Raw genomic sequence first — 24,743 nt, forward strand, 5'->3', positions numbered from 1 at the left:
AGTCCGATGTTGAAACGCCTGTGGAAAGTGAAGATAGTGATATTGGTGTTTGTCCAGTGTGTAGTCGAGCGGGGTTTGGTTCTCATAACGACCTTGCTGCTCATATTGATACCCACTTCTCACGTAAATCATCCATTGGTAGGTATTATTAGATTTCTGTCTATTTTTTTTAGCTTTCATAACATTATGGATAAATGAAAAGGAAGCCCAGAACATAGATTCAAGAATCTATTTTCTTAAACATTGCACATTTAGAATGATGGGTAGTTTAAAGTGTGTTTATCCTTTCTCTAACATATATTTCTTTGATGGGATTGAACATTTTAACGTTTAATGTGATTCACATTAATTTATGCATTAGTTTGGTGTTAAAAAGTATAATTTTAACTTGTTAGGTGTCAGAATATTTTAATTTAATATTTAAAAACAATTACATTTAAAAATAAATGACAATCTGTTGTCTAGTTACTCCAGATGAGGGAGGATGGGAAAGACGCCTTGTTACAGACTTGGAGAAACAAGAGAAAGAAGTTCAGCGCATGAGGGAACAGCAAGAGTTTTCTCTATTAAGGGTATGTCACCGTAAATATCAAACACTAAATGTAAGAGAAGGTACAAGGTTTATGTAATGTATATGACTTCAAGGTAATTAGTTTACCAAAGAACATAAGGTTGTTCTATTGTAATCTAAATGACCCCATAAGGTCAGAGTGTATTGGTGCTAGGGAGCACATGAGGAAATCATCTAACTAAAATCTAACTAAATAGTACAAAAAACAATGTGGCAGAGGTTTTGCAGGGTAGATGCCAGAAGTTGTTAGTTTATCCTATACACTAAATGTGAGGCATGGACAGCATATTGCTTTTCTTTCTGCCTTAACACCACCTTGGGTGCCTAGACCTTTTTGTACAAGATGGCAGAACACATTGTAACTTTCTCTCCCACTATGGAATGCCAATTTTAGTATGATACTGGGAGTAGAAGAAACATCTGGAAAAATTGGCTAACAATTTCAAGGAGATTTTCATCTCCCCCTAGATCCTTCCACCCCAGAATGCTGGGATTGCCACTAGAGCAAGAGCATAGCTCTGAATATTGATAATACATTTACAACCAGGGGAACTGGAGTAGGCCATGATGCTTACAAATTTTCTAACAGATGCACAGCATGGCTTCTGAGAGTGAAGATCTTGCTTAACAAACTGTAATGAATTCTGTGACAGGATCTTCAAAATAAGACAAGACAAAAGAAGGAAGTATGGGTAGACTGCATCTTCCTGGATTGCTAAAAAGTTTATGATATACCTCCTTACAAAAGATTAATAGACAAGATAGAAACGATAGAAACGCACTTCATGAATGATTGGAGATGAAAATACACTCCATAAGATAGCTATAGAATTTCTGAAAGAGAGACAGAACAGTATTCAATTTCTGGATTGGTTTTAGCCAAACAGTAACTTGAGAAGCTGCTGCAGTGCAAGTAATAAGAAATCATATTTGAAGAGTGGGTACACAGTTTGCCACAGCAGGAGCCATGGAAGTAGCAACAAAAGTGAAGTAACTTGCAGCTGGAGGCCAATGACTTGAGTCAAGAAGCAAGATCAGATGGACTGATCAAACCTCCACTAAAAATTTTGTAAAACCAGTTATCATTTCACCAATATTTCACAGCACTGTACACACTGTACTTTGTAGGGCTCCTATGGACTAGTTTGCTTGCTGAAAATGAGCTACATCTTAATGTGTGCATATATTAACACTTTCTGCTGATGAGGACTCCGCCCTGAGTCCTGTTTCACCTCACCGCTTCCGCATGGTGGACATAAATTTATGTCCTCTTAAAATATTTGTATAAAATTAAATTTTAATCCGATTTACTTTGGGTTTGTTTCAAACTGCGCGCCATGAGGCTCTCTTTCTCACCACTAGGCTGCATGGTACAATAAGTTCATGAAAGGTGTGGACCACTTCGATCAAATGGTATTACCATTTTACCCGGAAAACTCACAAGTGGACCTAAAAGATAACGTTTTATTTCCTGCAAATGGCTTTGCATAATGCCTTTGTTTTGTACAAATACAACACAACTGATCAAAAAAAGCTAACATTGCTACAGTTCCACGAGGTGGCAAATTGGACCCTATTGTGCTGAGACCCGGAAGATTTGCCTCAAACAGCAACAGTATCTCAACACTTGTGGCACGCTCCAGACATAAATGATGACACAGGTCCTGCCTATGCTGACGCCATGCAAACTCCTGGACCATCTGGTGTGAGGCGGCCCTTGTTCACTTCAACACCTCAAGCTGAAGCAGCAACCGAATCAGAACCCGAGATGTCTGGCACACTGCCATTTGACGAGACGGTTTTGTCAGATGACTCTGACTCAAATGTTGAACCTCCAGCGATTCAGTTGATTCTGAAAATCGCATGAACTACAAACTGAAACAAGTATTTTGATACCAGAATGAACACTGTATCACATAAACTGCCATAAATAGACTCGAACTTTCATAGATTTTTTTTGAGTGTAGCGTGTGTCTGCATGAGTGTCCCAAGCGGGTTGCAGATGGGTGACTTTAGCCGTTTATACAGGTAATGTATTTTGTATTTTGATACCAGAATGAACACTGTATCACATAAACTGCCATAAGTAGACTCGAACCTTCATAGATTTTTTTTGGGTGTAGCGTGTGTCTACATGAGTGTCCCAAACGGGTTGCAGGTGGGTGACTTTAGCCATTTATACTGGTAATGCTTCCCCCATATCATGTATTATATGCATATGTCTGTTTAGGGAATTTTATTCCGATCAATGTACAACCAAAAATAACTGTGTGCAACAAGTATAAACTTGACAAACATAACAAAAGTAAAAACATTTCGTGTGTGTTTGACGCTCACTGATATGTTCCAGCGTTGTTTTATATTTGGCGCTATTCTATCTTACGCTTTGTTGATCTTTTTTACCTACGGGCTCATAGAACATTCTATTGCGAACACATTGACATAAAAATGAATGACGTACATAGAATAATAATGTCAGGAGAGTGAAATAAGTATAAACTTTCAAAGCGCCGTATCGCACATGTCGTCCCGTCACCGATACCGGGTAATAATTTCACCACTTCCCACACACTTGCGGGTGGGCCGCAATCATTATTCTACGTTTATATTCATATCACCATGTTGGGAATTTCATTGCGAGTCCATTGATACCAAAATTAACGCTGTAGGACAAGTGTGGAGGTGATAACGATCTCAAGAGTAAAAACATTTTGTTGCTGTTGGGCGCTCACGGCGAGTCATCTTCGTAGTTATTTATTTGGTGCTGATATCCCTATACGTTTCGTGACTCTTTTTATTGACGTTCTTCTAGAGAATTTTATTGCGAACACGTTGGTACCAAAATGAAATACGTAGCTCGAGAACTAAGGTCAGGAAAGTAAAAAGAGTATACACATTTTTGTTTTTACGCTTACGCGGGCAAAAACGCCGCGCGCACATACCGTTTTTTTTTTTTTTACCATCCCAGGGCGCGCGAAAGTGTTAAATACTGTACTGTATTGAGATAGTCTAGAAGGCCATTTCTATTTTTTGGATTTATTATTGGCTGTACTATTTCTGTAATTGCAATATAATCACCTTATTGCTCTTGTTTTAAAATATACTGCAGGCTATAAGTATGTACTCTATATAGATGTTCTGTATGACATGTTCAAATCCAATTCTAGCATATTGGACTTCAATTTTGCCAATGAAAAGTGTGTTGCCTTGACAGTTGTAGGTAGAATAACAACATATTGCTCTTAACTTATTTTTTTATTCTTTGTGGTTATCTGTAGGCTCAGTATGGCATGGATAATGAAGGAAACTTCTCACAGCAGTCTCTAAGCAACATGCAGAGAGCAGTTTATGCGGGGGAAATGACAGTTGCAGATTATTATGAGAGACAAATTGAATTAAAAGTTGCTGAAAAGAACGGTGTTGATGATGGACACTCGTGTACAAAAGGTAAGTGGCGGCTTTGCATTTAAAAAAAAATTCTTGATACTACTGTGTAGATGTTTACAAACAAGACATTCTCTGTCCACATTAAGCCGAGGTTTTCACTTGGACTTAAAAATCCCTAGTTTCCATATTTCTTTTGAATGTCATTTTGATGCACTTTGTTCTTTTCTCCACTAGACAAGGCTATGTAGTCTCTCCTCCAATTTTCTTGGTCACAAACATCTGTCTTGTGTAGTTGCTAGAGTTCGTTGCTTTATTCCTAAAGGAAAAATATTCATTGGGTTTTAAACTTTTTCATACTAGGTTATATCTAGTTATTTTGCCAATTGCTCAAGAATTCCTTTGACTTCTCTCCCTGTATTATTATTGTGAGTGCCAATTGTCTTTGGAGCGGTTATGTTCTCAAATATATTTGATATAGTTGATGTGGGAATTAGATTTTTTCTTTATTTGTTTTTTCCAAAATATATAGTAGTTGTAGATAATGGAAGGAATGTGTGTTGGACACCCAAGTAAGTGGTGTGTGGTTACCTTGTCTCAGGTCTCCTGGGGCCTATTAAGGCAGTCAGCGAAGGTGGCAACAACGTGAAAGGAACGTATCTTTGTACCACCGTTGATCATTATGGCTCCACCTACGGTGACCGTGGTTGGGGCTGTGGTTATAGGTGAGCATATAATCTATTTTATATAAGTAACGTGTGCATCATATTTTCTACATTCCAGATTCATATGCTAGACTCGTAGCTATACTGTATTCATAAATATCTTGACCAGTCTGGTTTTCAAACATAAAAGTTATACCAATTGTTATGAGATCTTTAATTTTACTTGTGGATATTGAACTTGAAAGTAAATAAATAATTAAATTTGCTTTGTCAAGAATGTGCATTTTTTATGATGCATCAAGGATAGCTGCTGTGGATGAAAGGAAAAAGACCTCTGGTGTGAAATGGGCTTGTTACTCTTGTCATGCACAGACTTACTTAATCCTCCTGGGAATGGGTTCCTTTTCCTTTTGAGGTTGTTCTTGTTCCTTAGACCAGTGATCTTAAGTGATAGTGATGTTTGATATCAGTTTGTATTGCAAGACAGGTGTATCAAACTTGATATTCATTAAAAATATATAGTATGGGAAAACATATATGTATTGATGAGGTGTATTATCTGATGAAGCATGTAAGAACAAGGGTACCATTGACTTGTGACTTGGAGGAACTGATAGGCCTGGGACTCTAAGTTTCTGGTATCATGGTGTGAAGGTGGCCTCCCACCCAAACGTAACAACATTGACCCTTAAGCTGTGGCCCTTGCTCACTAAAGGTCACACTCGGAACCAGAGATCTTTCTAATGCTCAAATATCATAGCGGGTAATAGTTGTCATTGTTCATTAGAAAAAAAAATATTAAAGTTGGGAGACATGTGACAACATTGCACAGAAGTAAGGTTGTATAGGCGTGAACCAAGAATATACAGTACAGTATGTCTATCCAGCAAATTTATGGTTGGTTTGAACACATTTTAATCCAGTAAAAAAATTTTTGTGCAATTAATGTTTTACTGTACTTTGTTCATGTAAGCCTTTACAATGTGAACCCATCTGGATACAGACCAGAATAGCTGGCATAATCTAAAACTTGACTCAAATATGAATTTGGGTCATATAAACTGTAAAATAAATAATGGGTATTGATTGTCCATTCACATATGCTGTATCTGCATACCTTTTATATCCACAGGCTTTTGAGCATGGTACTGTTGTTGCATTTTGTGATTACTCCCCTATAGTTGAATCATGAATAGCTACTGCTTGGTATGTCAGTCCTTAGGTTCCAGTGAACCAAGCACTTCTCCAGCTCACCAGTAACACTTCTTCATACTTCTACAGTATAATCATGCCATCTGCTTAAGAGGGCTAAAAAATACAAATAAAACTTCAGTAAACAAGTTTAAGACTACAGTATTTCTCCCAGAGATGTACATTTGTTACCTATGAAAGTCATTTATCCATTTGCCCTTAGGCCTGACTCCTATGGATATGATATAAATGAGAATGAAGTGCAATAGCACGCTAATTAATAAAAATACTGTACTTTGATAATCCACTGCTTTGAAAACACAAGGAAACATGGCCTGTATATTACAACCCAATCCGGTAACAGTGAGCGAGAATAATAGCTGCAGCTGCTTTTATGGCGTCAAGTCAGGTCTCCTGGGGAGAGGTGTAAGCATTAGGTAATAACCTCCTTGTTACATAATTGCTTATTGAATCTGGTAACCATTGCCCTGAGGAGATATTAAAATTTGGATTATTGTTTATAAAAGTAGATTCTATTATAAGTAAAATTTGGAACTTGGACTGTAGTAATGGAAAGTTAAATTTGAATGTTAACTACATTTTCACTAAGGTTTCTGTTGATGATGTTCTATTATTCCTTGAGGACAAATTGAAAACTTTCCAACATATTTTGCCTTTTCCAGTAACTAAGAAAACAGAACTAACAGTTGTGTGTATCTACTAACGTATTTTTGTTTTGAAACAGTTTTTACCGTAAAAAATATGGTTGTAGTATGGGTAGTCCCTTATCTCCAGTGTTATCTAACCTGTATGTGGAGTACAGTACTCAGAGACATGCATCCTCTCTTAGATCAACCCTTAAGACATGATTTGGTACAGATTCATTGATGACATATTTACATGTTGGAAGGATAACTGGGGGTCTTTCTCTGAATTCTTTGAGAGGCTGAAAGCACTAGTTACCAGTATCAAATTTAAAGTTGAATGGGAATCAGATGATAAATTACCCTTTCTAGACATCTCGGTAATAAGGAGTAACACCTCGCTGCGCTTCATCGTTTGCAGGAAAGATACATATACACGTAGCTTTCTCCATTACAGTACTTCAGCAATTGTGTGAAGAAAGTGAATAGTAGTGTTGCTTCAGGTCTTTTCTCAATAGCATTGCAAATCTGTAGTCCTCAGTGGTTAGACATTGAAATCAATAAAATATACAGTCAACTCAATAAAGCAGGATACCCTAATTGGTTCCTTGTTGAAGCTTTGAAAGTTTCCAAAGCAAATTACTATCAGACAGACACCATTAGGCAGCAGGAGATTGCCATTGAGAACAGCTTGGTCATTTCATATAGTTCTAACATAGAGCACATTGTTAAAAACTAAAGCAAACTAGGTAAAACAAAATTCCTTTTCAGTTACATCAAATAAAGTCAGAAATGAAATGAAAGGGGGAGGAGGAAGTGGGTATGAGTGGATCAAGTGGGAGATTGGGGAAGCAGGGTGGGGGCTGGCCCCTCATTACATCTGCAGTGCACTTGTGCTGGTACCACAAGAGACATTTCTGTGGAGAGCCTCGTCGGCTCTCGAAGCTATCCGAACTGATATGTGCTATGTTAGTCTGAGGTCATTGTTACGTGCCGCCTTTAACTGCTTGTGAATAGCAGTCTCCCTGAAATTTCCCCAAAATCACATGTGCACTAGGTGATTTGTTTAGACTGGAAGGAATGAGAGACTAATTCAACTATACACCAGTGTATATTAAAGCATAATATACAATTACTCAGACATACATACATCTAATTAGATTAAGGAAATGTGACCGGTTCAGTATTAAGGACCAACATTAGGTAAACACAAGTAAATCAAAGGAAATGGCTAATTAACTGATAATCACAAATGACACACCTAATAACTAAACACCGTTTGTGAAGGGTTGCCTGATTAGTTTTCTTTTTAGGAGAGTTATTGTGATATTTTTGGATGTAGATTCAAAGTTTAACCAGACAGCGGTCTGTTTTGATTTGTCTATCTTTCTGGTTCTTTTCCCGGTCGATGGCAATTATAACATACAGTACAGTACTTTAAATGTAAAGTGCTCATAGACCATTGCTCCCTGTGCCTCTCTGACAGCCAGATTCTGGTTCAGGTTCCCAACAGGTCATGTTGGTGTCAGAGGACTGGCACTATATTTAGACTTTGCAGTACCAATGCATAAGCACCAGAAAGCTACTGAGTACCTTTCAGAAAAGGGCATTTCATTAAATTCAACATATGATTTTTTCTAATATGTGCACAACTCTTTGCAGAAATATACAGATGCTGCTAAGTTCTCTACAACATCATACAGGCTACTATGCTCGACTTTTTTCTGGACCAAACATGATGCCTTCAATATCTCAAATCCAGAAATTAATTGAGCAAGCATGGAGAAATGGATTTGATCTACAAGTGAGTGTTTGTTAACTTAAATTTTTATTAAATTATCCTAGATAGAGAGGCATTTGCATATTTGCTTGTTTCAATTATGTGCAGAGAAGGTTCATAACTATATTGTTACTGAGTGATGTATCCCCTGGAGGTAATGGTTATGATGATTTTATAATCATTTGAATACATTATTGGGGTTGGGAAGAAATTGAGCAATATTTTGACAAATTAGAATAGCTACATAATAATTCCTTCACCCATGCCCTAATGCTCCCAGTAGTATGAATTGCACTAGATTACTAAAGCTGCTACATTTTTATGTATTGAAAGACAGTCTTTTGGTGCCTCATACTGTTGCTTCTTGTCTGTTGATTATGGTGAGGCCTCTTTTGTTGGCTTTTGGCGTTGACATTTCGTCATTGCTTCTTCGTACTTTCTCTTACCTTTTTCTACTTCGGCCTCCTTCTCTTCCTTCTAAGCTTTTGTGATTTCTGTATTGTGTGCATCAAACATGTGAGTGGTGCATGTCTGATGGGAACAGCTGACAGGGGCTCAAGTTGCCGGGGCTGCCATTTGGTGGTGGACACCTGTAACTAACTAGTAATTGGGACTGGACAGCAAGTGTATACATAGCTTTTGTCAGAATTACCAGTGTTTTCCAGTTGCTTATTTTTGGGCTCTGCCTTTCTGGTGGTTTTCCTTTCATTCTGGCTTGATCCTCAGATTCCCTAGCCCCTATTGAGGGGGGCCCAGATTCTGTTTCTGGTCATCGGTAGACATTTTTTACTCAAAGGGCTTGGTGGTGGTACCTTAGACTTTGAGCTAATTAAGCATTTCCTTACATTTGTCATTGTAACACATTGACCTACAACTTTCACATACTTGAGTACGAATGCCAAACAATGTTTATTACAGCATACATATAAATTCGTGAATTAAAACTGCCTTATTCATTGTCAATAACTTCAACTTCAATTATATCTATAACTAGAATTTCAACTTCAGTATACAAAAATCTAGTTTCTGACCGATTCTCACCATTTTTACATATAGTGTGTACAGCTGTCTGTTCTAGAATCCCTATAAAATTAATTTTTCATAAATTCTAAATGTTTGGAGTTATAAATTTTTGTTGTCTAAATTTGCGCATATTTCAAATGTCATACTGACAAAATTTGTTTACAGTAAACTATACTGAAAACCTATACAGTATTCTAAATACTGTATATGAAAATGAAGATCATATGCTTATTCTGAGAGCATAATAACACCAAATGAACAGTTGGTGATATTTTTATATTTTTGTAGCTGATTTCAAAATCTGACGTTTTCAATATTAAATTTTCTAATTATTTTTTCTTGTTTTTCAAGTTACACTTGTATCATTTAGACAAAGTTGAAGAATTTGCCTAGTAGATTATGCACAAAACATTTGAAAACGTTTCAAAAAATGTTAAAAAACTGAGTTCAATGTCAAACATCATATGATGATTTGTGCAGTTTAAGGATTAAGAGGAGATGTGGAAAGGGAAAGCTCCAAGTCTGCTAACAATAGTTGTCTGCTTTTGTGTTCACCAGTGGAAAAAAAATTATTTGAAAATCTGGTTTAATTTTTTCCAGTTAACCCAAGCAACCAGTGAATACTGTAGTGTGGCACAGTAAATGAACGCCATTATTTGATACCTCTTGTCTTTATTGAAGTTACTTTTATTTACAGGGATGTGAGCAGTTAGGTGGTAAGTTATCCAACACGAGGAAATGGATTGGTGCAACAGAAGTTGTAACCTTACTCTCATCCTTCAGAATCAGGTGAATTAATAGTAATATGAGCAATATTTTATGTGAAATCATAAGTTCCAGAAATTAAAAATAAACGACAGGATAAATTGTTGATAGTTATATAAATATACTGTATGTTAACTGGCTGTAATAAATACAGTAATAATACATTTTGTCGGGGTATTGTAGCCTATGTATATACAGTGGTACCTCAGCTTACGAATTTAATCCGTTCCCAGAGATAGTACATAACCTGAAAATTCGTAAACCGAAAAGAATTTTCCTACAAGAAATAATGTAAATTGAATTAATCCGTTCCACACCCAAAAATATTATTTTCAAAGTAAATTTTATACCTAATTCACCCAAATCATTAGTACTAAAGTATGTACAAGTTATTGCTTACCTTTATTGAGGACTCTTGTTGGCATATGGAAGACGGTGAGGGAGGGGGGAGGAGGAGAGGTGTTTGGAAGGGAAGTCCCGTTCCATTATAACATCAGGCAGTGATGACTTCTCTGGAGTACTCTATCTCCTAAGTTTTTCAGGAGTACCACTAGGACCTGGTTGTGGCTCACTGCTTGCTTGTCATACTAAGAATCTGTCTAAAGACATTTGTTTTCCCTTACATTTTAATACTTGTCTGTAGTGAGACATCACATTGTCATTCAAATTGTCAATGCAACGGCCTGCTACAGCTTTATCTGAGTGAGTTTTTTCAACAAAACTTTGCAGTTCTTCCTATACTTTACACATTTTCTTAATGAGGAAGGCGCATCCTCTACTGCCTCTACTCACAACTATTTTCTTAGGTTTAACCTTACCACTTACTTTCTTAGGACCCATGGCCAGATATATAATAATTACTTTATGTTCAAATTCACTAAAATCCGAAAAACACTGAAATTCTTTACAAAGAATTCAAGCTCGATTGTTGCTAGGTGGGAGGTACTGGTAAACTGAGGCGCAGTCGTCGTGCCACCACGCACTAGGTCGGCCATACTCATATCAACAAACTACGTTACCTGATGCAAAGTTCATAACCTGACTCGGATTTTATGAAGAAATTGGGCTCGTAACCCGAAAAGTTCGTAAAGAGGGACATTCATAAGCCGAGGTGTCACTGTATATACTTTAGGCTTATATTGAGGTCCCCGATGGTTGAATTACTGCCTTTACCTTCTCCAGGATTGAACCCCCACAGCAGTTGCCTAACTTCCAGGTACATATGTAATGCTAAGTGAACAGCTGTATTTGGTGAAAGCAAATGTGTCCAATCATTTCTGTCCCACCAGGGACTCAAACCTAGGATTCCCAATTACGAGTTGAGAGTGAACCCATCTGTCATTGTTGTGTGTGTGTGTACAGTATTTAATTTCTGGAACTTAAGATTTCAAGTAAAATAACTGAATTGTGATAATTTATTAAAAAGTATGGAGAATTTTGAATTTAATTCAATAACAAGTCTGTGTTTCACAAGTTTGACATAGCCCTCAACTCCAGGTGTCAGTTGATTGACTGCCATCGACCAACAGGAGCAGATGGGACCCACCCAGAATTGTTCCGATGGTGCCTTGACTATTTTTCCAAGCCTTCAGAGTTCAAGCCTCCTGTATATCTCCAGCATCAGGGTTAGATTCTATGGATTTTAATTATGTCTTTTTGTTTTATAGACTTGTTTTATTTGGATTTGTCCGTATGTCTTTTTGCTCTTGTATTGGCATCTTGATTATTCTATGACATACAGTGCTAAAGCCTTCATGACTTGGTGCTTTCTTTTATTAATTGCTTAGTGTGCCATAATGCAAAAGAAGGCATAGATGGATGGGGGCGCCCTTTAGAGTGCAGTAATAAAATTAGGATAGAATCACTATGGGAGCAGGCCAAGAACTCCCAAGGCTAACTGCTCTGATTTCATCAATGCCAATAACATGAATATGTTGTCTTGGTTTTCTCTGACCAGATGAAAGATGAGAGGAAATATCAGCACTGTGGAAACATGCCCGACAGACCACTGGAACATTATCTAACACAGTGCACAGTTACAAACCTGTTAAGATTTCTACTTAGATTCAACAGAGCAGAAGTTGTTGTTAAACACATGGGACAAAATCATACTGAAGTAACAATACAAGTCATAAATACTCATACTCTGCCCAAGTAAAACAGAAACAAGCAACACTTAGTGGGCCAGCCAGAGGCTTAGGGCCCACGCAAGAATATCCCTGCAAAAAAAAAGAAAAAGAAAAAAAAGAAAAAGAAACTTCCGATGTTACCAAAACACCGTAAATTGAAAATAAATCGTGCTCTATCTCTGGGTAAAAGCAGCAAAACCTGTCTGTACAAAGTGATGGAGAAGTCAACACATTTGTTGAAAAATATTAGCAATGATGAAAATTCAAAACTGAGTGAAGAAATTTTTGAGCTGCTGTAATGGAGTGAAACAGAAATGGTATTCCTTGATATAAAGGCAGTAGATGATGATACTATCCACTTCATCTTTATCAGGGAACAACTTACACTTTCCTCAGATCTCATTTACAAGTGCTTCAACTTTCACACAGATCTAAAAATATTCAAGAACACCAACCTCAGGTGACACTAGAAGATAGAGGAAAGAGGTGATATAATCACCACTTACAAAAAATAACAGAAATAGACGAAACTGACAGAGGAACTTAAACCAGCAACTTCAAGAACAAGACAGATTCAAGCTAAGGAAACAAAGGTGTTGGAAAAATATTAGAAAGTTTTCTTTTGCAAACAGTGGTAAACAGTTGGAACAGGTTAAGTGAGAAGATGGTGGAGGCCAAAGCTGTCAGTAGTTTCAAAGTGTTATAAACAAAGAGTGCTGGGAAGACAATACACCATGAGCGTAGCTCTCATCCTGTAGCTACACTTACGTAATTACTCACTCGTCAAGACCTGTGATTGGTTGACAACTCTCAACAGATACTTGTGTACACCACCAGAAGTACTCCTGGAGAAGTTACATCTAAAAGAGTAACGATTTAAATTTTAAAGAAGCTGCCTCCTGCCATAAAACTAGTTGTACAATATATATTAATGTTAATATACCATATTTCTTCTGGAATATATTTATTAAATATATTTTATTTATACAGTTTGTTTAATTTGATGTGTTTAGTTTGTCTTAGAAACCATTTTTAATCAATTAAAGGTTTTTCATTTTAACCTGTATTAAATGCTACCATATTAAAAAATTTCAGGCCTTAAGTGATCCTATGACTCGGTGAGCCTTCTCTCTTATTCCTTCATGGTCTGAACAGTGTGTTTGAAGCAAATTGTTCAGTGGATCAAACAAATGTTCATTTTAGTGAGGATTGTTCACCTTAGCTACCGGTAGGATGCAGCCATGTTAGCTGCCAACCTAATCTGATTAACTATTATTTAGTACATAAAATGCTTTTGAACAAACTATAATATGACAATATTTTATATTTTATGTACAGTAATGTACAGGTATTATAAAATACTAGTAATAATGAAATAATTCAAAAGACATCCAAAAGGAAATCTATTATTGCGCTACATATCAGTCTATCAGTCCCCGTGGTGTAGTGGTAAGACACTCGCCTGGCGCTTTGGCCTTGGGTTCGTATCTTGGCCGGGGAGGATATATTGGGTGTCAATCCTTAACTGTAGCCTCTGTTTACCCAACAGTAAAATGGGTACCCTGGTTGTTAAACCATTTGACGGGTCGTATTCCGGGGAACAATGGATTAAGGACCTGCCCAAAATACTACGTGTGCTAGTGGCTGTACAAAAATGTAAGAACTCTTGTACAGTACAGTATATATAAATAAAATAAATAAATTAAAAAATATTACTGTGGATTGCACATGCCAAAAAAAAATTTATGCCATGTTCAAGTACTCAAAAAATACATAAGAGAAAAATACAAATAAATTATTATTAAAGTATTGTTGTCAGTCAGTAATAACTTGACAATATTACCAAAATAGATTTGGAAATGTTCTGAAGTCAGTCATAATATGCCTTCAAACAACAGAGCTGCTTGGTTGGCCGAGTCTACAATGGTGTAAGCAGTTAACACATTATATGCACCTTAATTTTTTTTTTTTTATTAACTATGTATTAACTATGTCATACAGCAACAACAATGGTGCTGAAGATAATAAGAAAAAGTAGAAATACATTTCCATTGGGCAGAAAATTGACATGATACACAAGTAGGTGTAAAGTGCTGCTACCACACTCAGGATATAAGGCAGGAGGGGAGGCTGGCTGCATGATCACCCTCTCTCTCACTTTCATTTTGTTTTATAATAAGTTTTACATTTGTGTGTTCAATAATGATGAATATATATCCAGTTTTAACACCAAATTGCTTGTCAGTGATTGTATACTCTATAGTATATGACAGTCAAAATGAAGTATGCACAATAAATTAATTTTGTGTGAATTCTAGTAGGGTTTCCCAGGGCCTAGTATTCCCACCTGGAATACTTCAAATCTTGGTTACCATTCAAAGCTATAATAAATCATGAGCACCTACCAGAGGCCTGGATTAGAATCTGGTAGAATAGAGGCAACGTGCAGTCTGGGGATTCAAGATCCCTAACGTACTGAAGGAAAGGCCACCAGAAAGATAGTACAATCAAACGATGAACTGCTTGGACAGCATCAGCAACCCTGTTGTGGAGTATGTACATATTCATTGTCTGGGTCCACTACTTAGCACCACTTACCACAAGATGTCTCTTCTTGTATCCTGGGGAGCCTGGCCAGTTTTTCCCACGTATGGTTGTTTCCTTTATGTGCCTAACTGCTCAGCCTGCGCAGAAAGGCAGATGTCATATATTACGAAAATTCCCACAGCCTTCAAAAAAGAAATAGACCCATTGCTCATGCACTTGCTTCCTGGGTCAGATTCCTGGAAGTGAAGAATGTCATTAGCCCTGGCACTTGGTATAATATGTAGGAAAAGTCTGGAGATACATGTCATCCTGCAGATCCTAAAAATTGTGGACATCACCCCACTTCACAAAGGTGATAAAACACTGGCATAAAACTACAGACTGGTTACACTGACATTACACATCATTAAGGCTTTTAAGAGGGTGCTAAAATGCCAATGTAATGGTTATATGGAAAGGAATGAGTTATATACTCCAGATCCTCACAGTCTTAGAGCAGGAAGATCTTTGCAACTACTTGATCTCTGACAAAATTACAGAGGCATGTTGTATATACAGGTTTTGCAGAAACATTTGAGTGTAACCATAAAATAGCCTTTAAAATAAAAGCTAAAGAAAAAACGGGTAGAGTTGGGTGGTGGGTTTTCAAAGTGCAGAACTTGGTTCTACAATGTACTGTCCTCACACCGTTGCTCATCCTCATAGAAGACATAACCGAGAATATAAGCCTTTCATAGAAGGAAAGTGTGCAGATATACTTTACTGCATGCACAGAGTTAATGAAACAGTTAAACTTTTGGGTTCCTTCAATCATTTCAGAATTTTGTTTGGGTGACTAACAAACATTTCTCAGGAGGAGGGAAGGAGATCAGGGGAAAGTGCCAAGCTAATATGACTATATAGCACTTGGAAGGGGGGGTCAGGATAAGGATTAGGGATTGAACAGGGGAAAGGAATGGTGTCCAACCACTTGCACGGTCAAGGATTGAACGACGACCTGCATGAAACGAGACCGTCACTCTATCATCCAGCCCAAGTAATTGGGCAAAAGATTGAGTGGTTGAGCTCAACCTTCTCAAGAAGGTCGAGTGTTTGCGACTCAAATTTTTAGTGTGCTTCACCTCAGCACGGGGTTGATACATGCTCCTCAACCAGTAGACTGGTAAAGCAGTTTTAAAAAGGTTTCCATGTTTGGAGAGCTGAGATGCTTACAGGATCCTATCATATCCACTACTGTACATTCCTGTCATGCCAGTGGCATAAGCTAAAGAAACTTTTGTTATGGTAAATGTTAGGAGCTAGTTCTGTGGATCAATGCCATTTTAGTTTATAGGATTTATTGAAAATGAAGGTTAACAATATTTGTTATATAAAATAGTAGTGCCATTGGTATCTCACATGTGCAAAATGTCAATACATTTTTTCAGGTCACAGCCGAACTGTCATTGGCGTTGAACAGCTTGGTGGTACTGAAGGAGGAATCCGCCTCCTGGTATTGGACCCGTCCCACTCCCCAACACAGATAGCACAGCTTCTGCACACACATTCAGCACCTGCAGCCATGAGACTACTTCGAAAGCCACTGTCCAGCATGCGAGCCAAGCAATACCAAATGGTTGTTGTAGTTGGCCTTATTGAAACTGAACAGGAATATCAGGTCAGATTTAGTACAGTATTAAACACTTTCATCCCCAAGCTGGATGACCAGAGGATATAATTGTGCGTGTAACTACCCAAGTGTAGCTATAGGATAAAACTTGCACTCATGGTGTGCTGTTGTCCCTGTAATCTCTGTAATATGAAGTTTTGAAGGGTTTGATGGTTTTGGCATATAGAGTACAGTACTACCCTTCATTTAATTTATTCCATTTGTGAGCCACTGCAAAAGTGAATTAGCACAAGTTTTTGGGAGGGCCACCCCTTGTAGCACCCCAAGCTACACTGATATACCTGTCAAACCCTCAGTATCTACCACATCAGGCTCTAATGATTCATGGGTACCTACTGGAGAACAGTACCAGAATCTGGTCCCTCTCAATAGAGGGAAGGGAAGTTTAGGACCAACATAAAAGACTAAGAGAAAGACCAAGATGAAGGTAGAGTGCACCAAAACAGACAACTGCATGTACACATTGACAACACTAACCATAACTGCACTACCTATCATTACACAACCAATTGCCACCCTGGTCATCAGGAGAGCTGGGTCACCTACTCCATTCACATAACTGGTTTCACCCTGTCCAGTACTGGACTGGCCAACTGCTGGGCCCAGAGTCTACTTTTCAGATAAGTGTTAGCCATCTATTGGACTTTGTCTAGCATAGGGGCCTGTGCTTCTTGTTAGCTTCAGGTGCATGTTTTGCACCTCACTTGGTATGTTAAAGATGTAGTGTTCATTACAACAGCATGATGCCAGGTTCTTCCAGGGTTACCTTCTTTGAGAATGTTTGGATGCCTCTTCTTTTTAGGCTTCTCTCGAGGGGCCTGTTCCCAAGCAGTTCAGGAGCTTTTGCTCCTCTGCAAGGCTTAGTAGATGTGTGTGGCCATTCTCTTGCTGAGCCTTTTTTGTTAAGGAATGTATTGTTATGTAACATAATAAATGTGTGGTATTTTATCTGGCTGCATACCCTTTTCTTCCTGTTCATTACTTTTGCGTGACCAAGGGATTTGGATTTCCATGCTGCTTGTTGTTCCAGGACATGTTCCAATAGTCTGGTGTGTTGTTCATTTGGGCTTTTGTTGTCTGCATGCTTGCGACTTTATCTGTTTTTGTAGCATTGTACTACCTGCCTGCCTTTCAGTCCTGTGCTTTTGGAGCTATTCTTGAGTGCTCATGGCTCATTTCTAGGACAGTATTCCTGTGAAATGCTGCTTGTGTTGCTTTAGTTCCATTGTCCTGGCACTAATGCCCTGTGTAGTATTCGTGTTTCCTTCCTTTCCTAATAGTGAGTCATCCTCGTTTTTCTACCATTTTTCTATGGCGAGACAGCTCGGGGAATCACCAAAGGGAGCTCTTCCAGAAAACCAGCAATGAATGTAATGAAACTGCTCCTCCTGGTGGGACCCTCAGTAGTTGCTAGTACCTACCTTTCCACCTCTTCCCGTGGGTTTAGGGGTGATGTATGACGGTAGTTTGTGAATTTGGGGTAAACAACCTAGGGCTCCTGGGGTCCAAGGGATGTCATCAGATATGACAAATCAGTGGTTTAGCCCAGTTAATGATTGTTTACATAGTTAGGGTCAGCATTGCGTGTGTTATCCATACAGTTGTCTGTTTTGGTGTGCCCTAATGAGGGGATCAGTTACTGGTACTGATATCTAGTAGGCACTTCTGATTCAAAAGAGTCTAGGGTGTGATACTAAAGGTTTGACAAGTATACCAATGTGTAGCTCACTTGTAGTATCCTGTCTTTCCAGTACTCTGTCATATGACACTTTGAAATTATTGACGGATTATGTGTGTGTGTACAGTATGTAATTACCTAAGTGTAGTTACAGGATAAGAGCTACACTCGTGGTGTCCCATCTTCCCAGCACTCTGTCATATAATGCTTTGAAACTACTGATAGTTTTGGCCTCCTCCTACCTTCTCACTTAACTTATTTCAACTGTCTACCACTATGTTTGTGAAAGTGAATTATTTTTATTTTTTTGACAGCTTTGTTTAGTTAGCTTAAAGCTATGACTTCTTGTTCTTGAAGTTTTAGGCCTCAAGAATTCTTCCTTATCAATTTTGTTGATTCCCATCACTATTTTGTACATAGTGATCATATTGCCTCTTTTTTTTCTTCTGATTTCTGGTTTTGGCATATTTAGTGCCTATGGCCTCTTCTCATAGCTCTTGTCCTTCAGTTCTGGAAGTTGCATGTCTTCACGCCTTTTCCAGTTTGGTGATGTGTTTCTTAAGATATGGGCACCATACAACCATTGGCTATTCCAACATTGGTCTCACAAAGGCTGTGAAAGATTTCTTTAGTATTTCACTATCCATGTACAGTATTTAAAAGCAATTCTGAAATTGGAAAGCATAGCATAAGCTCCTTGCACAATATTCTTTGATCCTCAGGCAGCAGTTTTATGTCTAGAACTCTCCCCGAGATATCTTTATCAGAATTTTTTTTAAGCTTTTTAACATAATTTGTAGGTTGTGTGTAGTCTGTTTTCTTCTCTTCCACATTCCATAACATGACATTTATTCACATTGAATTCCATTTGCCACATGTCACTCCAAGCACTTTTTATCTAGTTCAATTTAAAGGGCATTACAATTGTCTGCATCTATCTTCCCCAGTATCTTGGGATCATCCACAAACATGTTTATATAATTCTGTAATCCTTCTGGTAAATCGTTTATGTAGACGATAAGTATTACTGGTGCAAGAACTGAACCCTTGGTACTCTGTTAGTAACACTCCTCTAGTCAGATACATTGTCTCTGATTACCACCCTCTTCTGTCTGTCAGTTATAAAATTTTTCAGCCATGTCAGAGGTCTCACTATCACCCCTCCAGCATGTTCTAGTTTCCAGAACATGCATGTGTGTGTGTGTGTGTGTGTGTGTGTGTGTTTTCTTGGTGTGTGTGTGTGTACGTACCTTAATGTAGTTGCAGGATGAGAGCAATTCTCATGGTATCCTATCTTATAATCTTTGTCATACTGTATAATGCTTTGAAACTACTGATGATTTTGGCAGTACTACTGGTCTGCCAAATACTTAATACTTAAGCTGTTCCAACTGTCTACAACTCTGTTCACAAAAGGGAACTTTATGTATTTTGGGGGGACCTTTGTTTCCTTACCAAATCTATGGCCGTATGTTTTATGAATTCTCCGTTGTCAACTATGTCAATTCCTGTCATTATTTTGTATGTGATCATATTGCCTCTTTTTACCTTCTATCTTCCAGCTTTGGTATATTTCAGGCCTCTAGTCACTCCTCGTAGCTCTTGTACATTAGATCCGGAAGCCATTTAGTAGCATGACTTTGTAACATGTTTATTGTTGTGTTTCTTGATATATGCACACTACACAACTGCTGCATATTCTAATTTCGGTGTCACAAATGTTGTGAACAGTTTCTTTGGTATATACTTTATATCCATCCATATATTTAAACAAGAATCTGATATTTGCTAGCACAGCATAAGCTCCTCTTACAACATCTTTGCTATGATCCTCCGGTAACAGGTCTACATACCAGACCCACTCCTAAGTCTCTTTCTTTATCAGCTGCCAGGTGACTCGAGGCTGGCTCTATTGCCCCTCTAAGAAGATCTGGCTCCTAAAATGACTCCTATATTTATATGCTCCAATGACTCCTTATGTAGTCTGAAATGGAGGTTTTCTTTTCCAGGGAGTTTTCAACCATTTTTTTTTTCTGAGCATAGCATTGCATGTTCTGAGACACAGACAATCTGACTGACTAAATAGTTTTCCAGGGAGTCTTTTGAACTTTGAATTTGAATAATGTTAACAAAAGAAAGAAGTGATAAAGGCCAGGTTGCTTTTGTTCAATTATTTAAAAAAACATTGGCCCTCTTTATATTGATCATGATTTTCATTAAATAAAGGCTTTTGTTGGTTTTTGCTACAGTATTACCAGTTGTCATGGTTTTTTTACTGAAACTGATAAAACTTTTTTTAACACATAAAAATTATGATAAAAACTGTATTTCTGAGCAAGGGTCATCTTAGGAGTTTACCTGCACTAGACCTTACTAGAGTTTTTTTTTAAACTGCTAAAATTTGAATGACTTCAAACAGCTTTTAAGCAGATTGGAAAACTGTGTGCAATGCATACGTCAACAATCCCTGAAGTAACTTCTCACTATAACCCACTCAAACCCTTCTTACCACTACTGTATAAGCTCCTTGTAAGTCATTCTTGATATTTTGAAAAATAACAAGAACATTTTTAAACTACAATACCCTATACTGCTTCTCTATCAGTCACCTATCCCAGCCACCACTAGGTAGCTGCACTACTGATTACCTGGTACAGTATTAGGTTAGGGTGAAATGGCCTGAATCTCCTGAATATTTATGAAACAAATTGCCAATTGATAAAATAGGCTTTATATGATCGTTGGATTGTTTTAAACGTATGTTAGATATTTATATAATTTGTCATCTACACTTTAGCGGAAATAAACATTCCATTCACCTGGGCTGTAGGAATCTCGAACCATGGACCCCACGAAACTGGAAACTTTCCTTATTAATAGTGTGTCACGGCGTTTTGCCGCGTAAGCGTAAAAACAAAAATGTGTATACTCTTTTTACTCTCCTGACCTTAGTTCTCGAGCTACGTATTTCATTTTGGTACCAACGTGTTCGCAATAAAATTCTCTAGAAGAACATCAGTAAAAAAAGTCACGAAACGTATAGGGATACCAGCACCAAATAAATAACTACGAAGATGACTCGCCATGAGCGCCCAACAGCAACAAAATGTTTTTACTTTTGGGATTGTTATCACCTCCACACTTGCCCTACAGCGTTAATTTTGGTATCAATGGACTTGCAATGAAATTCCCAACACGGTGATATGAATATAAGCGTAGAATAATGATTGCGGCCCGCCCGCAAGAGTGTGGGAAGTGGTGAAATTGTTACCCGGTATCGGTGACGGGACGACACACGGCGCTTTGAAAGTTTATACTTATTTCACTCTCATGACATTATTATTCTATGTACGTCATTCATTTTTGTGTCAATGTGTTCGCAATAGAATGTTCTATGAACCCGTAGGTAAAAAAGATCAACAAAGCGTAAGATAGAATAGCGCCAAATATAAAACAACGCTGGAACATATCAGTGAGAGTCAAACACACACGAAATGTTTTTACTTTTGTTATGTTTGTGAACCTTTCATGAACTTATTGTACCATGCAGCCTATTGGTGAGAAAGAGAGCCTCATGGCGCGCAGTTTGAAACAAACCCAAAGTAAATCGGATAAAAATTGAATTTTATACAAATATTTTAAAAGAGGACATAAATTTATGTCCACATTGCGGGAGCGGGTAGGCGAAACAGGACTCCGGGAGGAGTCCTCATCCGCAGAAAGTGTTAAGACTACTCATAGCCCAGGTGATAGAGCTTCGGCCTCACGGGCGTGGGGTTCACAGTTCTAGACCCATACAGCCCGGGTGAATGAAATACACATTTATGCTCAACCCATCCCTCTGTTTAGATAGTACCTATTGTGATGATTGTCAATAGTCATGAATTCGTACGTACTTGGGTTTTAGATAGTAGCATATTGACTAGTAAAGATATCTTAAAAACTAAAATGAATCTAAAAAAAAAAAAACTTAAATATTTCTAGGCCTAGTATAACACATGTACTATATTAGGCCTCAGATATCATAAGGCCTAGAAAGGTTAGGTTATTTTAGTTTAGTTTGTCAAAGGAACACAAGTAATAAATAGTTTTCTGGTTTGTCCAACTCATTAGTGCCGATTTCTATGTTCTAATTTGGTTGTTCGTGAGTATATATACTATGGTCCTCAGCGTTACTATAAGTATACACTACTACCAAAACAGGAGGATGCACTGGAATTTGGACAAATCAGAAAACTAAATTTTCTACTTGTTTCAAAGTCAAACTAAACTAACCTAACCTAATCTTCCTAGGTCTAATAGAGTACATGTGTGTGTGCTATACTAGGCCTAAGAATACTGTATTTAAGTTTGTTTTTTAGCTTCATTTTTACTGACTGTAAAGTGAATAGTACAAAATTCTAATCTAATTGCTTAGTACATCAATGTTTGTAGTATTGTGCACATAGTTACAAAAAGTACTATCTAAACAGGAGAACAAGTTGGATAAAGAATGCCGGGAAGACAGGACACCGCAAGTGTAGCTCTCATCCTGTAACAAGACTTAGGTAATTACACATATATAAACACACACACAGTTTGTGGTAGAAAAAAAAAAAAAGAGCCTCATGGCCGAGTGGACAGTTCTCAGGGGTTGTAGTCCTATGGGCCCAGGTTCAGTTCCCAGCCAAGGCAGAAACAAATGGGAAGAGTTTATTTTACCTGATGCTGCTGTTCACCTAGCAGTAAATAGGTACCTGGAGTTGCTATAGGCTGCATCCTGGGAATGTGTGTGTGTTAGGGAGAAATATACTGTATGTGGTAGATATAATAAGGGAAAAATGGCTCGGGAGTCAGGACATCAGACGACCGATAGTTAGAAAGGCGGGGTCCAAGAGCTAACAGCTCAATCCTATAGGCACAGATAGTAAATACATGCACACATTCAATTAGCTTTACCTATACCTGTTGATAATTCTGAGGGGTCAATGTCTGCGGCCTGATCTCTGAACAGGTCTCCTGGGTGGTAGTCTGGTCAACCAGGCTGTTTGATGCAGCTGCTCACAATCTGACATATGAATCAGAGCCTGGTTGATCAGGAATCCTTTGAAGGTGTTTATCTTGTTCTCTTTTGAACATTATGAGAGGTAAACCAGTTATAGATATTTATGTGTGTGTATATGTGTGTGTGTGTAGAGGAAGAGTATTCTCGTCCTTGGTCCTTTGATGTTGATTGTGTTCTTTCTTCAGTGTGCCTATTGCACCTCAGCTTTTCAGTGGAGTTGTTTTGCAAATCCTGCCATGCCTTCTGGTCTCATGTGGTGTTATTTCTGTGTGCAGATTTGGAACCAGTCTTTCTAGTTTTCCAAATGTAAATTATGTTGTAACTCTCCTGCCTGCTCTCTAGGGAATATCGATTTAAAATTCCTAAGCGGTCCCAATAATTTATTTGTTTTGTTGAGTAGATTCTAGCAGTAAAAGATATTTGCATGCTCTCCAGGTCAGCAATTTCTCTCCATCTAGGGGGGCCCCCCCAGAATTTTGTTGCCTATTACAGAATGTAGTGCAGATTTTGGGATATCTGTGTGGTATCCCATTAAGTGTGAATGTGTTAATAAACAAAAATATATAACTATTACATGAGTAGTGAAAATTTTACAATAAAATTTTTTGCATCAGCCACTATATGACTCGTGGAAAATTATGAAATTGCTGAAGTTGTTAATAATATCAGGCTGGCTTGTGTTTCAACATACATGAGTGATTTGGTAAATCACATTTGTCAATTTTTCATAAATTAGTTTTGTTAAATGGTTGCGGGGTAGCTCATTCTGTGATTATTGTTACTCCAGATATGTTAAAGTTTCACCAAATGAAATGATTCTGAGACAAAGCAACACCTTTTGAACATTGAAACTAGGATTTCCTGAATGCAGTTGCAAGTGTTAGCTCAACTTTAGATGACATTTCACATTGAAAAGCTTGAAAAGAATATTTAAAAGGAAAATAAAAACTGGAATAAATAAATTAGTGAAGTTTCAAAGGAAATGCTGTAGAAGATTTTAAGACTGAAATTATACAAACCTTTGCTCAAGAGGCTGGAAAGAAGGAATCAGTTGAAAAGGTAGTTAAAGAAGGTACAAAGATAAGAGCAGAAGTAAACAGTGTGGAAGAGATTTGTTACAATGGGGAAGTAAATGTAATGTAAATTAAGTGGGAAGGTAAATGTAACAGCCCCATAAGTGCAATAATGTATTATGTATGGCAGTCAGGCAATGTACTTATTACACTTAGTATTAAAACGTTCTGTCAATTTGGAGGATGGGTTGGTTTTTGGGGCTCAACTTTGGTAGGGTCAAAGACCTCTGTGCCTGGTGCTCATTCCTTCCTCCCAATTTTGGGCTCTGGGATGAATGTTGGCTCTATTCCTGGCCCTTCCTCTCCTCTGGCTGGAGATGGGGCTAGTTTTTTCTCCCTCCTGTGTAATAATTCTCCCCATTGAATACACTTTCTGCTTCTTCCAATCCATATGCTGGGTCAATGAAGCTTTGCCCTATTTTTTGAACCAAGGCTGTTTTGGTGTCCGGACTTCCCGTTTTTGCTTTGCAGGTTTGGTTGGGCTTGGATGTCCTGGTGTTGGTGCCTCCACAGTATTTATATTGAAGGGGAAATGTTGGGTAGTACAGGCTTCATTGCCTTTTGTGCCCCCTTTCCTTTA

At 37.9% G+C, this 24,743-nt stretch overlaps 1 protein-coding gene and 1 long non-coding RNA gene across 10 annotated transcripts in view; one reads left to right on the top strand and one right to left on the bottom strand.

The window, feature by feature from the left end:
- LOC123754322 (zinc finger-containing ubiquitin peptidase 1) overlaps positions 1-24,743 on the top strand; it is a 32,687-nt gene that overhangs the window by 4,692 nt on the left and 3,252 nt on the right. For 8 of the 9 annotated variants that reach the window (XM_045736617.2, XM_045736616.2, XM_045736614.2 and 5 more), the window contains 8 exons: positions 3-138; positions 466-572; positions 3,850-4,018; positions 4,557-4,680; positions 8,118-8,259; positions 9,956-10,047; positions 11,521-11,648; positions 16,127-16,356. In XM_045736617.2, the coding sequence (XP_045592573.1) occupies positions 3-138; positions 466-572; positions 3,850-4,018; positions 4,557-4,680; positions 8,118-8,259; positions 9,956-10,047; positions 11,521-11,648; positions 16,127-16,356 (1,128 nt within the window). Of the gene's footprint in view, positions 1-2; positions 139-465; positions 573-3,849; positions 4,019-4,556; positions 4,681-8,117; positions 8,260-9,955; positions 10,048-11,520; positions 11,649-11,980; positions 12,040-16,126; positions 16,357-24,743 lie in introns of those variants that run through there. The other variant, XM_069326404.1, reaches the window with a different exon arrangement.
- The window catches only part of LOC123754323 (uncharacterized), a 58,208-nt gene that overhangs the window by 1,600 nt on the left and 31,865 nt on the right, over positions 1-24,743 (bottom strand). The window contains exon 3 of the long non-coding RNA XR_006772375.2: positions 14,751-14,935. This is a non-coding gene — a long non-coding RNA (uncharacterized lncRNA). The remainder of the gene's footprint in view (positions 1-14,750; positions 14,936-24,743) is intronic.

This window comes from Procambarus clarkii, chromosome 18, assembly GCF_040958095.1.
Source record: "Procambarus clarkii isolate CNS0578487 chromosome 18, FALCON_Pclarkii_2.0, whole genome shotgun sequence".
Taxonomy (NCBI): Eukaryota; Metazoa; Arthropoda; class Malacostraca; order Decapoda; family Cambaridae; genus Procambarus; species Procambarus clarkii.